The sequence below is a fragment of the Lepidochelys kempii genome, chromosome 9 (assembly GCF_965140285.1).
Source record: "Lepidochelys kempii isolate rLepKem1 chromosome 9, rLepKem1.hap1, whole genome shotgun sequence".
In the NCBI taxonomy this organism is placed as follows: Eukaryota; Metazoa; Chordata; order Testudines; family Cheloniidae; genus Lepidochelys; species Lepidochelys kempii.
The window spans coordinates 7337347-7348572 of record NC_136388.1 but is presented as its reverse complement, the minus strand read 5'-3'; the positions used below and the strand labels follow the sequence as shown (position 1 = coordinate 7348572).

Here is an 11226-nt window from a genome sequence, read left to right as displayed (position 1 = left end):
CCCCCTGGAGCCCATCCCCCCACCACAGCACCCCCTGGAGTCCATCTGCCCCCCCTACACAGTGCCCTTGGAGCTCATCCCCCCGACACACAGCACCCAAGGGAGTCCTTCCCCCGCCACCCAGCGCCCTCTAGAGTCCACCGCCCCCCCGCCACACAGCGCCCCCTGGAGTCCACCACACACACAGAGCGCCCCCTGGAGTCCATCCCTCCCCCACAGCGACCCTTAGAGTCCATCCCCCCGCCACAGAGCACCCCCTGGAGTCCACCGCCCCTATGACACACAGCGTGCCCCCTGGAGTCTATCCGCCCGCGGCCCCCCAGCACCCCTTGGAGCTTACAACCCCCTCACAGCACCCCTTGGAGTCCACTGCCCCCCACAGCGCCCCCTGGAGTCCCTCCGCCCTCCACACACACTGCACCCCCTGCAGTGCTCCCCTCCCTCCCCCGTTTCTTCCACTCAGAAAGCAGCAGGCCATTTGGTCACTGGAATCTCTTTGTTTAAAGCAGGCGGCAATCCCCCCTCCAAGCGCTGTGAGCCCCCCGACAGCTGGTGTCCAAGTGCTGAGGCCCCACAGCCCAGCCGGGTGGGGTCGGCTGCCTGCTCCCCCTGCCCCGGGGTTTGGTGCCACTCACACAGAAACCCCCCACCCCCACCCATGCAGGGAGCGGGCGGGCTGTCGCCCCCTTGTGGCTGCAGCCAGCGCTGCCGGCACAGGAGGCCGTGGGGTGCTGCGGGGCTCAGGCTGCGGGGGGCGCTACAGTCCCACAGGGGGTGGGTTCTCTCCTGGGCGGGGGGGGGCTAGTTGAGCAGTGGCAGGAGGAGGGAGCCCAGCAGGAGGGGCAGGAGGCTGGCGAGGGCAAAGTTCCCCTGGCCGGAGCCCAGGCTGGGCTGCGGACACTCCTTGTAGGGCTCCAGGCAGGCGGCGTAGGCCATGACGTGGGCGATGTAGGTCTGCTCCTGCACCCCGTGGAAGAGGTGGGCCATGGGCCCCTTGGCCATGATGGCCACGTCCTCACCGCCATGCGTTTCCGAGGCCAGGGGCACGGCTGCCTGCTGCCGGTACCCCTTCTCCTCTGGGGGATGGGCAAACAGAGCGTAAGGGCCCCACGAGCCACTGCCCCCCCCCCCCTGATTTCCTGCTCCCTGCGGGGGTGGGGGTGGGGTCGCTGATATCTGGGCAGAGCCCAGGCCCGCCCGTGCTGTACGGTCAGTGCCACCGGCTGGCAGCAGCACCGGGGTGATAGCTGGAAACAACAGCTCTGTGCTGGGCACAGGGGGTGAAGTCTGGCGGGAGGGACCCCTCCGCCCCCACACTCACCCCCCCCTTCAGCTCTCCTGCCAGCATCCCCCTCCCATGCCACGGCGGGGCCCCTTACCGCTCTCGGAGCTGTTGACGTTGGGCCGGCTCATGGCATTGATCTGGTAGCCGGGCCCGTTCCCGTAGAGGATGGACGTGTACGACTTTATGTCCAAGGCCATTGTGGGAGCCAAGCCTGTGGGGAGGGGCAGCCGAGCGAGGGATCAGGCCCAAGCCGGGGCGAACCGGAGCGGCGTTAAGCCCCCAGGCCCCAGAAGGTCCCCGGGACAGCACAGGACACCCGGGGTGTTGGGCAATACCCCGCAAAGGGCAGCGCAGCCAGCAGCGGGCTGGGCACAGGGGCAGCCACAGACCAGAGCGGGTGGATCTGCCACTCCACAGTCCTGCAGGTCTCTGGGCAGGGGCAACATGGGCATCCGAGCTCCAAGGGGCCCCTAGGCCCAATCCTTGCTCTGCCAATGGCCTCCATGGGGCAGAGGCCTCAGCTGACCCGTAGCCCTCAGCCGCCCGGGTACCCGCCCTCAGCTGTGCCGTGAGCAGAGCTCGAACCCATGGCCCACCGTGCAGAGAGCAGCGGGGAGCAGGAGCAGCCTCGGCCCATCCAAGAGGCCAGGGACTTGTGGGCCCAAAGCCCCGGGGTCCTGGTGTTGAGACCCGCCCCCCCAGCCCCGTTGTACCAAAGATGGAGCTGCCACGCAGCGTGTAGCCGCCGAAGCTGAAGACGTGCGAGTGGTCCGCCGTCACCACGGAGAGGGTCTCGGTTTCCTTCGTCAGCTCACCCGCCCTCTGGATGGCACGGTCGAACTCCACGGCTTCCGTCAGCGCCCGCTGGGCGATGCCGTCGTGGTGCCCGTGGTCAATCCTGCCTCGTGGAGAGAGACCGGGCAGGGGTTAGCCGCAGAGGGGAGCGTCTTGGGGGCCTCGAATGCAGGTCCGTCCCCCCCCCGCTGTACGATCACACTGGGGTGATTCGGCCTGTAAGAGGCACCTGTGGAGAGCAACCCCTAGGGGTGGGGATGGGCAGCCCCCAGCCCCCTCAGGCTGCAGCAAGACCTCTCCCTCCGCGCTACCCAAGCAGGCTCTGGCTCCTCAGTGTGACCAGAGCGCATGGTGATGGGCTGCGGGGGCTCCCATGGCCTGGGGGGCCCAGGCAGGTGCCACAGTCACCCAGTGCTCCTGCCCCTCAACCCGGGACACCAGGTCCCCTCTGAGGAACATGGGCAGCTCCTGGCCACCCCTCCCACCTGCTCACCCTGCCACGAGCCCAGGCTGGGGAGAGCGGGGAACACCCAGCCCTGGGCCCCTGCACCCCCCCGAGCACAGCCGTCTGGGCTGGGACAGCTGCACCCCCTGGCCTGCCCCAAGCCCCACTTATCTTCCACAAAGAGGTAGAAGCCCCGGGGGTTCCTGCTGAGGATCTGGATGGCCACCTCCGTCATCTCGGTGAGGGACGGGTCCAGGGTCGAGTCCCGCAGGAGTTCGTACTTCATGTCGCCAGGCTCAAAGAGGCCTGAAGGGGGAACAGAGACGACATGGGGGCGCGCGCTGGAAGGGGGAACCAGGCTGCCAATGGCCATGGGGCCTGGGAGGGACCAGGTGAAGGGGGAGCCAGACATGCCACCCTGAGCAGCCAGAGGAGGGGGCAGAGGCTGCCCTGGTGGGGTGGGGGGCAAAGGGGGAGAATTTGGGGCCCATTACCCATCAGGTGCATCACAGACGGGTCACTGGCAGCGCTGAGCAGGGCCGTCCTGTTCCACACGTACCTGGCGCCCTAAGGAACGAACCCAAGAGCTGGTCAATAGGTGCCTAGGCAGGGCTGTGTGTGTGCCACCATCCCAGCACATGCACATCACCAGCCTGGCCCTCCCCAGCCCTCCCGTCTGCACCCACCAGCCCTGCACCCGGGGGAGCCCCGCATTACCGGCCAGGCCCCTGCCCAGCGCTCCATCTGCACCCACCAGCCCTGCACTGGGGAAGCCCTGCCCAGCCCTCCCGTCTGCACCCACCAGCCCTGCACCCACGGGAGCCCTGCATCACCAGCCTGGCCCCTGCCCAGCCCTCCCGTCTGCACCCACCAGCCCTGTACCCGGGGGAGCCCTGCATCACCAGCCAGGCCCCTGCCCAGCCCTTCCATCTGCACCCACCAGCCCTGCACCTGGGGGAGCCCTGCCCAGCCCTTACACCTGCACCCACCAGCGCTGCACCCGGGGGAGCCCTGCATGCCCAGCCGAGCCCTGCCCAGACCTTCCACCTGCACCCACCATGCCCCGGGGGGCCCGCCTCCCCAGCCAGGTCCCAGCCTGCCCCTCCAGGAAGATGCGCACTGCTGCACCGATCTGAGCTGCTGCCCAATGTGGGGAGCGAACTGTGATGACCAACCCCAGCCTCACGAAGGCAACCAGCATTCTGGCTGAATGCCGGCCCCGACACACCAGTCACCTGCTTAGACTCCAGCCACCGGGCGATGAGGTCCTCGTTGTCTTTGCGGATCCCATTCTGGGCGACGTAGCTGGGGTACTCGGGGTCCGGGGTCCCCGCAGGGGTCATGTACTTCCGCCCGCCCCCCAGGATCACCTGGCCGGGAGATGGACAGAGACAGCACGTTTCACCAGCCTCTCTAACCCCTGGGTGAGGGCTGAGCGGGCAAAGCCCCTCATCCTCTGCCCTGCCCCACACCAGCCAGAGTCCCCTCTGGGGTTCCCCACATGGCCTGACCGGTGTCTGGGGGCTGACGGCTGGCTGTAGCTGGGGGGAGGGAGCTCACAGACACCCTGCCCTTCCCTTGCCCACGGGGGACGCCCATCTGTGGGGCTGAGGTGAGCTCAGGCCCCGTGGCCGGGCTGTTCCTTGGCCCCTTGCATGGAGAGTGGGCAGCGCAGAGAGAAGAAGCTGAGGGAGGAAGAAGCTGGCCGGGGACTCCCCCGTGGTCTGGCTGGGGCTCTCGGCCTGGCTGTCTCCTCTCCTCCATCCTGCCTGTGGCGGGCACATGGGGCAGAGGTGGGGAACCAGCCAGCCACATCTCCCCTCAGGAAACAGGCCCGGGTGGGCACACGCTGCATTGCTGGGGGGCGGGGGGGGCATGCGGGGCAGGGGGGGCATGCGGGGCAGGGGGCGGCTGTGTGGGGCAGCAGTTGCCCAGCGATGCCCATGGGACGCAGCCACTCACGGTGAAGTTGATGTTGTGGACAAGTTGCCAGGCGATGTCCCTGCAGTTCTCCTGCAGGGCAGCAGCTGGCATGCTGGCATCGGCATACCAGTTCCTGTTCACCACGTGGGCGTAGTTCCCCGCGGGGGAGGCGTGCTGCACCCGTGTCGTGGTCACGATCCCCACCGACTTCCCTGCCAGAGAACGGCCGGACGCTGAGTGCTAACCCCCTGCCCCCTGTACCATCCCTGCAGACACGGCTGCACCCGGGAGGCCAGCCCCTGGAGATACCCAGCCCATCTGCCAGCCCTGTCACAGGTGGGCTAACCCACTGCCTGGCACCGCAGCCGGGGCTCAAACCCAGACCCTCCCTGCTGCCACAGCTGGGGGACCCCGGCTGGTGCTGAGCTGGGAACAACTCCTGCCGTGTGTGCTGTGCCCGCTGGCTCCCTGCCCGCTGCACCCGGCCCCTTACCCGCTCGCTGGGCTCTCTGCAGCACGGATACGACCTCATTGCCCCGCGTGGTGTTGCACTGGGAGTACCTGGCCGCGGCGCTCACCCCGATGGTCTGGTAGTTGGCCTTCACCCCGCACAGGTAGGCCGTGGCTGTGCCTGCACTGTCCGGCACCTGCCGGTCCACGTTGTAGGTCTGCGAAGCCCGTGGGAGAGCCGTCAGATGAGGGGCTCCAGGGGACGGGGAGGGGGCCTCCTGTCTCCACCCCCAGACCTGGGCTTAGTACTTCCCAGGGCACTTGGGGGGCCCACGGGCCATGTGGTACGGGAAAGTGCTCCCAGCCCACCTGGCTGTGGGGTCTCGGGTGGCCCAGCTGTGGGGTCTTGGCCCACCCGGCTGTGGGGGTCCCTCTTACCAATGCAGCCTGTCCCTTCCCTGCCCCAGCCTTGCAGGGAGACAATTGCCCCATGCGGGGCCCAGGAAATCAGCCTCCATCCCTCCAACTGGGAGTGGATTTGCGAATCCCCTCCCAACCTCTCCGCGGCCACCCCCCTCCCCGGCCCCAAGGATCTGCCCCAGCCTTTCACCAGTGAGCGGGGCAAGGGGCCCTGGGCTGGGGGCGTTGCACCCTGCCCAGTCCCACCAAGCAGCAGGGGTCCTGGGGTCGCTCCCAGCAGGAGAGGCCCATGGCGCCCAAGCCAGAGCCGTGCATCACTCCCTGCTGGAGCGTCCATGTCTGAGACCCTGGAGGCACCAGGCGGGGGGTGGCAGCAGTTCCAGGGTGACAGGCAGCACCCGAGGGTGACGACGGCACCTTGGAGAGCGCCACGTAGGGGAAGGCGTCCATGGCGAGAGGCGTCTCGGGGCCCAGCTTCCCCTGCAGCTGCCCCTTGAGGATCCGGGTGGCGGTGACGGTCGGGACCCCCATTCCTGGGCGGGAAGAGAGACCGAGCCCATCAGAGCCGGGCACCACCACAGGCCTCCCGTCCCCTTATGTGTAGCCTCCCAGTCCCCCCTGGGACGGTCCCAGCGCTGCCCATGCCCCTGCACCCCGCCCTGTGCAGTCACAGGACACTGCCCCCCCGTGAGCCATCAGTGCCGCACCAGAGCACCAAACCGTGACCCAGGCCCGTCACCCCACGCGCCAGGGGAGCCCGGCTGGGGGGTTGCTTCTATCTGTGAGCCAGCGCCCCTGGGCCGGGGTGAGGGGCGGCTGGGTTCCCACACCCCAGCGAGGAGGGGGAGGAGCTCAGAGGTGCCCCTCTAGCCAAGCCCTCCCCTGTTCTTCCTCCCCCCCGGGCAGGGCAGCTGGTGGGGATGGCGGGGGTGGGGAGGGTTGTTGCTTCGACTCACCGTCCCCGAGAAAGAGGATCAGGTTCTTGGCCTGATAATTCATGGGCTGGAGTTTGAGGGTCGCTTTGATGGCCTCAGCTGCCTGCTGGTTCCAGAACGCGGGGTTCTCCTCCTCCGCTTTGGGGAGACACAGTGGGGAGGGTCAGAGACAGGGCAGGGGGGTAAGTCCGGGGGCAGCCAGCTTTACCCACCACCACTCGTGGCTGTCAGGAACGACCCAGCCCACAAGGGGGCCCTTACACCAGGGCACAGCCACGCAACAGCTGCAAACCAGCACGGGAGCCAGGCGTGGCAACGCCTAGGCGGAGCCAGGGCCTGGGGGGCACCTCCCTGCAGGACGCAGCAGCAGCCCCCACTCTCCCGCCGGGTGGGGGGCCCTGGAGCACAGCGTTTCCACAGGGCAGGGGCCAGCCAGGCTGCTGGGCTCGAGCTGCCCTGGGCTCGCCGGGCTCACAGCCAGACGAGGACGCTGAGCCCTTAGGTGTTGAGCCAGCCACGACAGCTCCTGAGCATGACGGTGCCACCCCAACTCAGCAGCGCTCACAGTGCTGGGGCGCCTCACCACGACCCGTTGTGGTACCCGGGACCCATGGTGCCCTGGGGAGGCCCCCGCCCTCTGGCTGGGCGGGACATTGGGATGATTTGCTGCCGGCAACGGCAGGTTTTGCGCAATTGACATTTTGCACAGGGAAAACAAATCTCGATTTTTCCCGACGTTTCCGATGGTCTCCCAGGGATTGTTCGGGCCGGGTCGGTTCGGCCCAGCTGAGATGCTCTGTGTTAATTTCCAGGCGGTTCAATGGAACGTCAATTGCATTGCCCTGGCATGTCGCTTTCCGGGAGTCCCAGCCTCCCATTCGCTCCCCTGGGCTGGGGGCCCGGGAGGACTACGTCTCCCACAAGGCAAGGCAGAGTCCCGCTGATGGAGCTGCATGGTGCATCATGGGGGTTGTCGTCTGCCCAGGGCACCTGGCCCGTAGAGTGAATTGGGGCCTCAAGCGCCCCACCTTCAGCTCCCAGAAGGCAATGCGCCATGCCAGTGCCATTCGGTGTCGATCTGGCTCCAAAGGAAGCTGGGCTTGGAGCCGCGTTTTGCAGAATTTCCTTGGACAATGCTGGGATTTTAACTTTTTGCCCCCAAATTGGCACCAAACCGAATGCCGGGCTGTGGGAATCTGACCAGGCCAGCTTGGGCTTAGCTCGGTCCAGCCCTTGGCAAATGGTTCAGGGGATGGGGGGCTGAGGGGGCCTCCCTCTCAGCACATCTCATCCTTTAGAGCTGGGAGTTTGTTCAAGGTCCCCAGCTAAGGAGCTGGGAGGAGGGTTTCCAGGAACTGGGAGGTCTGTCTGGGGTGCATGGCCAGGGAGGGAGCTGGCGGGTAGGTGGGGGAAGGACCCAGCAGCTGGAAGCGGGGGCCTGGCTGCGCTGCTGCGTCCCAAAGCCTGGCTCCCAGAGCCAGCTGGACCCCTCACACCGGGGAGAAGGGGGAGGTTGGTAGTATGTTTATGCCTATGGGTGCCTCAGTTTCCCTCTGTATTTGCAGTGCTGTGTGCTGCTAGGGAAGGGTTAAACAGCTGTTCCAGGGCCGGGGTGTATGTGTGTATGTGCACGCATGTGCACCACGATGCTGGCTGGGGTGCATGAAGGGGGCATTAAAGACCAGCTGAAACTGACCCATCTCGATGGAGGCGAAGTCGAGAGGAGCCCCACTGGCCAGGACGTTCACACCTAGCAGTCCCTACCCCAGAGGCAGGCGTTTTATAGAATCATAGAATCTCAGGGTTGGAAGGGACCTCAGGAGGTCATCTAGTCCAACCCCTACTCAAAGCAGGACCAATCCCCAATTTTTGCCCCAGTTCCCTAAATGGCCCCCTCAAGGATTGAACTCACAACTTTGGGTTTAGCAGGCCACTGCTCAAACCACTGAGCTATCCCTTCCCTACAAAATACAAGAACATAGAATCATCATAGAATCTCAGGGTTGGAAGGGACCTCAGGAGATCATCTAGTCCAACCCCCTGCTCAAAGTAGGACCAATCCCCAATTTTTGCCCCAGATCCCTAAATGCCCCCCTCAAGGATTGAACTCACAACCCTGGGTTTAAACTCACAACTACCGGGAAGCCGAGCCAAGGGGAAGGTGGCAGGCATCTGGGTTGCGAGCTGGCCTTTGCACTCCCAACTCCACCCTGGGACTAAGGGCAACGGGCTGGAGCCAGCGAGCGCCCAGACGGCCTCGACTGCAGTATGGCTCAAGGACGTACTGGCCTGGCGTTGCCCTGCCTGGACGCCCTCTAAGCCTCGCCTCTCTGTGCCAGCCTGAGGGCTCTCAGCGGCTGGGTGCCCGGGGACTGGTACATGACAACCTCGGTTTGACAAGGCTGCCGGTGTTGCTGCGGGCACAAGTCGTGGGGCCCCCAATCCTGCCCCTGTGGAACTGGGGGTCCTTGGGGTCCAGCTCACTGAAGGGGACGCTCCCATGGGACTGGTAAGACCCAATCAATCCGTGACACGGCTCCTCCCCTGTGGGCAGAATCCCAGTGCCCAGCAGAGCGGGATGGAGGAGGGCGCCCCCAGGACGTGAATCCATCCCCCCTTCACCCCCGGCCCCGACAGCCCAGTTAACCCTTTGTGAGCTGTGTGATGACAAACACCGCTGAGACACACTCAGCCAGCAGCAAACGCCCTCGCCCGTGTCCCCGGCAGCACGGAACTGGGGAGTCCCTGCGTCTTCCCCCAGTCCCAGCCCATGCGCTGGCAGCCAGAGCCCCCCGAGGGGCCTGGATCAGGCGGGGGTTTGACTCACTACGGACCTTGGAGCGATGAGTTAGTGCCCCCAGCTAAGTGCCCACCCCGGGATCCCGGACCCTGTGCCAGCCGATCCTTCCCCTGAACAGCCTGGCCGAGCCCAGTGCCATGTCAGCCGGGTACCTCGCACAGCTCCCAGTGCTGGGCCTCAGGCCGGAGACACCCACGCCCCAGCGTGTGGGGGGAAATCGCCCCTGGGGGAAGGGAGGCTGGTTTACCTGGGATGGTGGCACCGGCAAAGGTCAGCCAGGCCCCGAGGCAGAGCAAGATGGGCGCAGGGAGCCACATGGCAAGGACGAGCAGGAGGGGAGCAGCGGGGAAGCCGAGCGGTGCCCGTGACAGGCTGTGCCCAGGACTGTGGTATAAGCCCCGTTCTCCAGGGGACTTTGGACCCGGACTTGCTCCCTAACCCCATTAGCACACGTGGGCACAGCCCCTGGAGGGACTTTGCAGCCTGCAGGCATGAGGCCCTGCCAGAGGGGCACGCCCGCATGGCACAGCCCTGCTGGAGGGCAGTGATTAGAGATCACGGGCTCAGCACCGGCCCAGCCTCCCCGCCGGGGGCAGAGCTGCAAGGCACAGCTGCAGTGGAGCTGAGGGTTCAAGGCCAGGCATCCCCCAGCCTGTGCCCAGGCTGGGTGCTGGCATCAAGGCAGCGCCAAGATTGGCATCACTTTGCATAATTGCTAATGAGGAGGGAGGAGGGGGAGCAGGATTTGCTGGGGGAGGGGAAAAGAAAATGGCGGGGTATGTGTGCCTTATCACCCTTTTGTCTCCAGATAATCCTATCAGCCACGAGGAACCAAATTAACTGGCTGACAGCAGGGTGTGGCCAGGGCATGGGTCCATAGCCAAGATCATCACTTCCCTGCCAGCGTTACCAGCAGGGCCTGCCCCCCGGTCCTTGGACCCCACTCTGCTCCTTAGTGGACGTGCAGCGAGTCCTGCCCCCGCCCTGCCTTGCCTGCATTCCTGCACCCGCCCTGCCCGCGTCCCTGCACCCAGCCGACCCTGTCTGCACCCGCCCGACCCAAAAACCCCACCCCTACCCTTCCCTGCCCACACCCACTCTACCCAAACCCCCTGCCCTGCCCTGCCTGCACCCACCCGCCCCAAACCCCTGCCCCCACTGCCCTGCCCACACCCACCCTATCCAAACACCAACCCTGCCCTGCCTTGCCTGCACCCACCTTGTCCAGGTCCCCTCCCTCCTGTGCCCCCCACTCTTGCGCCCACCCTGCCTGCCACCTCACGCCAGCCCCGCTCACATCCCCACACCTGCCCTGCCCTGCCCCCACCCTGCCCCCACCCACCCTAGCTGCATCCTCACTTCAGCCCCGCTCAGATCCCCACGCCCCTGCTGTCCTGCGCCCCTACGCCTGCCCCTCCCTTCTGCACCCCCACCCCTGTGCCCACCCTGCCCGCATCCTCACCCCTGCCCCCACACCCACCCTGCCCCTGCCCCCACACCCATAGGCATGACTGTTGCAGGGGTTTGGGCCCAGAGCAGCTGTTAGCCGCTGACCGTTGATTTCGGCCAAGAGGTTCATAATCCCCTGGCACCTGGTTTTGGAAGTTGGGGTGGGAGGGGTTGCGGATGAAGAAGGCACCCCCGACCCTTCCTGCACCTCTAATTGCCCCCCCTCCCTGCAGACCTAGTGGGGGCAGCTCCAGTGGGGGCCACCCCCCAGGCTTGCAGGAGTGGGGGGGACTCACTCCAGGGGGGGGCAGGGGGCTCAGCAGCTCAGAGATGCCCCCTCCCCTGCTGAGAGTAATGTGCTTTGAGGGGGGGAAGGGAGCAGCCCTGCGCTGGGCCTCCCCCCCGCCCAGGAATAATTCTACACTTCAAGCAGGTTTCTGAGTAACAGCCTTGTTAGTCTGTATTCGCAAAAAGAAAAGGAGTACTCGTGGCACCTTAGAGACTAACCAATTTATTTGAGCATGAGCTTTCGTGAGCTACAGCTCACTTCATCGGATGCATCCCGCCTCTGAAGCCCAGGGGGGCGGGCGGGGGGCAACCTCTGGCACTCACAGGCTGCAGAGCTGGTGGGCTGCCCGCCCCAGGAGGCGGGAGGAATGGCCAGACATCACAGGGGCCAGGGACTCTGGCTGGCAGATGGGTGCCCATGGCCGGTGTATTGTGT

The 11226-nt window shown here is 66.0% G+C and overlaps 1 protein-coding gene across 1 annotated transcript; it reads right to left on the bottom strand.

Annotated features, from left to right (window-relative positions):
* Positions 1-487: 487 nt before the first annotated feature.
* Positions 488-9448, bottom strand: LOC140916855 (intestinal-type alkaline phosphatase). The gene is made up of 11 exons (XM_073358744.2): positions 9301-9448; positions 6275-6391; positions 5736-5851; positions 4942-5116; positions 4488-4660; positions 3761-3895; positions 3020-3092; positions 2697-2831; positions 1999-2190; positions 1380-1496; positions 488-1076 (listed from the first exon to the last, which is right to left on the bottom strand). Exons 1-11 carry the CDS (start codon positions 9368-9370, stop codon positions 802-804), a joined length of 1578 nt encoding a protein of 525 aa, XP_073214845.1. The 5' UTR covers positions 9371-9448; the 3' UTR covers positions 488-801.
* Between the last annotated feature and the right edge of the window lie 1778 nt (positions 9449-11226).

Bases quoted from the DNA above. Each gene is read 5' to 3' on its own strand.
- LOC140916855 (XM_073358744.2), bottom strand. From the start codon at position 9,370: ATGTGGCTCCCTGCGCCCATCTTGCTCTGCCTCGGGGCCTGGCTGACC. The intron at 4,661-4,941 runs GTAAGGGGCCGG...GTTCTCTGGCAG, and splicing joins GCAGAGAGCCCAGCGAGCGG to GGAAGTCGGTGGGGATCGTG. The intron at 2,832-3,019 runs GTAATGGGCCCC...TTCCCCCTTCAG, and splicing joins GTCTGTGATGCACCTGATGG to GCCTCTTTGAGCCTGGCGAC.